The sequence below is a fragment of the Arachis ipaensis genome, chromosome B07 (genome assembly GCF_000816755.2).
Source record: "Arachis ipaensis cultivar K30076 chromosome B07, Araip1.1, whole genome shotgun sequence".
Taxonomy (NCBI): Eukaryota; Viridiplantae; Streptophyta; class Magnoliopsida; order Fabales; family Fabaceae; genus Arachis; species Arachis ipaensis.
The window spans coordinates 28,751,258-28,754,606 of NC_029791.2; the positions used below are offsets into that span (position 1 = coordinate 28,751,258).

A 3,349-nucleotide genomic window follows, 5' to 3' on the forward strand; every position below is an offset into this window, starting at 1 on the left:
TAATTATACTATTATATTCTAATTAAAAAAATTATTTTATAATAAAATAATAAATAAATTATTAATAAATATTTTAAAATATAATTATAGTCTAATAATAATATAAACTTTAAAATATTTTTTAAATTTAAAAACATTACATCAACTAAAATTTAATATAATCTTTGATCTCATTAATTATTAATAATTTATCACTTGTTAGTTAATATTATTGTTACGGCCTGGCCCAAATTCACGCGGGTCAACCCGACCCGAGTTCTCTCCGGCCCGGCAATGCGTCCTCCACCCGACCCGGACACGCGTCCCGTACGGCTTGCACACAGCCGTGGGACAGCGTCCTTGAGGGTATGGGCCTGTCCACTTGAGGGGCCCACTACTGACATGTATATAAAGGGGAGACTGGCTCTCCCCCCGAGGTACGTGACGTTCTTACCCCCCCCTCTGCATGCGAAGTGCTCGGGACCTCGCACACCCGGGACCAGGAGACCACGACCAGACGAGCCTCTCCACTATCCCAAGCGTTGACCCCAGAGTCCTGACCCGATCCGTCCGGTATCCGACTTACCGAACATTGGCGCCGTCTGTGGGGAAAATCGTCCATGGATTTTGTGCTGGTCCAAACTGGGACAGGCTCCGAGGTAGCGCCTCCCGTGCTCGGGGGAGGCGCCGTTGGGACGGAAACCCGGCAACAACAGAGGTCGCCCCCAAGGGATGCGACGCAAACTTACGAGAGACGCCCCTTCGGGGGGGACAGGTGACAACCACGCCAGGATAATGCAAGAACTGCGCCACAGAATGCAGGACTTAGAGCGCAGGCTAGCAGAGAGAGAGCGCGACCAACGCTCCCCAGAGCGGAGCCCCACCCGTTCCCGTTCAAGGAGCCGCTCGAGGCGCACGCCGAGCCCCCAATACGAGTCGGAGAGCACTGGGGGGCGGGTACGCCCCAGAAGAAGAAGTCGGGACCCCATTATCTACGCCCGACACGAAAGGCGGCGTGCGTCGAACAGGGGCGACGAGGAGGCGCACCGCGAGAACGACGAGTCGAGAAGAACTGCCCGAGGACCCGTCATAATAGGAGCGACTCCTTTCCACCGTTCCGTACTCGAGGTCCGACTACCGAAACACTTCGACAAGCCGACAGACATGAAGTATAACGGAACGCAAGACCCCCTGGAACACTTGACGGCCTTTGAGGCCAGGATGAACCTAGAAGGAGTGGGAGACGAGGTCAGATGCCGCGCTTTCCCGGTCACCTTAGCGGGCCCGGCAATACGGTGGTTCAACAACCTCCCGCAAGGCTCGGTGACCCAATTCTCCGACATCAGCCACGCCTTCTTGGCTCAGTTCACGACTAGGATTGTCAAAGCCAAACACCCAATCAATTTGCTAGGGGTGACACAGAGACCCGGAGAGCCGACCAGGAAATACCTGGACCGTTTTAATGACGAGTGCTTGGAAATTGACGGTCTGACGGACTCGGTGGCAAGTTTGTGCTTAACGAACGGGCTCTCGAATGAGAACTTCAGGAAACACCTCACCACAAAGCCCGTCTGGACAATGCAAGAGATCCAGTGCGTGGCCAAAGAATACATCAATGACGAGGAAGTCAGCCGGGTTGTGGCTGCCAATAAACGGCAGCCCGCCTACAACCAAGCCCAGCACTTTGAAGCCAGAGAAAGACCAAAGGAACACGCCAGGGACGGCGGTCCGAGTAAACCACCCAAACCGTTCCCCCGAGTTGGGAAGTTCACCAACTACACCCCCCTCACGGCATCGATCACTGAAGTTTACCAACAGATAACAGAAAAGGGGATACTGTCGAAGCCCCGACCACTGAAGGACAGGACGGGAGGAAACAAGAACCTCTACTGCGAGTATCACAAGGGTTACGGGCACAAGACCCAAGACTGCTTTGACCTAAAGGACGCCCTCGAGCAAGCTATCAGGGACGGCAAACTCGCCGATTTCTCCCACCTTATAAGGGAACCAAGGAGACGCAACCGGGACCACGACAGCGAAGATAGATCCCGACCAACGAGGCGACGACAAGAACCAGAGGGTGACGACCACGGTCTCACGGTGGTAAATGTGGTGACGGCCAAGAATACCGCCCCGAAGTCGAAATCGGCGCAGAAGAAAGATGCCAAGGTCCTAGCGGTCTCCACCTCACCCGTTAGAAATCTTAAGGGTCTCCCACCTATCTCTTTCGGCCCGGAGGACCAATGGTTCGACGAGGTGCCGGAAAGTCCGCCCATGGTCATCACGGCTAGGGTCGGAACTGGCCTCGTCAAACGAATCCTGGTAGACACGGGGGCAGACTCAAATTTCATGTTCCGAAACATTTTCGATGCCCTGGGATTGAGAGATTCTGACCTGACGACCCACCAGCACGGTGTGGTAGGGTTAGGAGACCACTTCATCAAGCCGGACGGAATCATCACACTCCCGACCTCTGTGGGACAAGGGCAAAGACGGAGAACAGTCATGGCAGACTTTGTAATATTACGAGATTCGACGGCTTATAACATCATCCTGGGGAGAAAGACCATTAACGACCTGGGGGCAGCTATCAGTACGAAACTACTGGTGATGAAGTTCATCACCGATGACGGATCCGTGGGATCCCTCAGGGGCGACTTGGAAACGGCGGTCGCTTGCGACCACGCCAGCCTTTCTCTCAGGAAAAAATCCAAAGAAGCGTCAGGGGTCTTCCTGGCCGACCTGGATGCCAGGGTAGACGACAAACCCAGACCAGAGCTAGAAGGAGACTTGGAAAAGTTCAGAGTCGGCGAGGAGGACGATAAATTCACATTCATAAACAGAAACCTCCCCCACGAGATAAAGGAGCCTTTGATGGAAATGATCAGGGCCAATGCCGACCTCTTTGCTTGGACACCTGCCGACATGCCCGGGATAGATCCCCAGCTCATGTCGCATCACCTGGCCGTAAAGGTAGGAGCCAAACCAGTGGCCCAGAGAAGGAGAAAAATGTCGCAGGAAAGGGTGGAAGAGGTGGCCAAGCAAACGGCCAGCCTCTTAGAAGCGGGATTCATCCGGGAACTGGACAACTCGACTTGGTTGTCGAATGTAGTTCTGGTTAAAAAACACAATGGGAGGTGGAGAATGTGTGTGGACTACTCTGACCTCAACAAGGCCTGTCCCAAGGACTGCTACCCCCTGCCTAATATTGATGCACTCGTCGACGCAGCGGCGGGGTACAGGTATCTAAGCTTCATGGATGCCTACTCAGGGTACAATCAGATACCGATGCACCGACCCGACGAGGAAAAAACGGCGTTCATAACGCCAGGGGGCATCTATTGTTACAAGGTAATGCCGTTTGGTCTAA

At 53.5% G+C, this 3,349-nt stretch overlaps 1 protein-coding gene across 1 annotated transcript; it reads left to right on the forward strand.

Moving 5' to 3' along the window:
• LOC107606949 (serine/arginine-rich splicing factor 11-like) lies at positions 775-3,101 on the forward strand. Its single transcript, XM_016308947.1, has 3 exons — positions 775-1,098; positions 1,924-2,235; positions 2,868-3,101. Exons 1-3 carry the CDS (start codon positions 775-777, stop codon positions 3,099-3,101), a joined length of 870 nt encoding a protein of 289 aa, XP_016164433.1.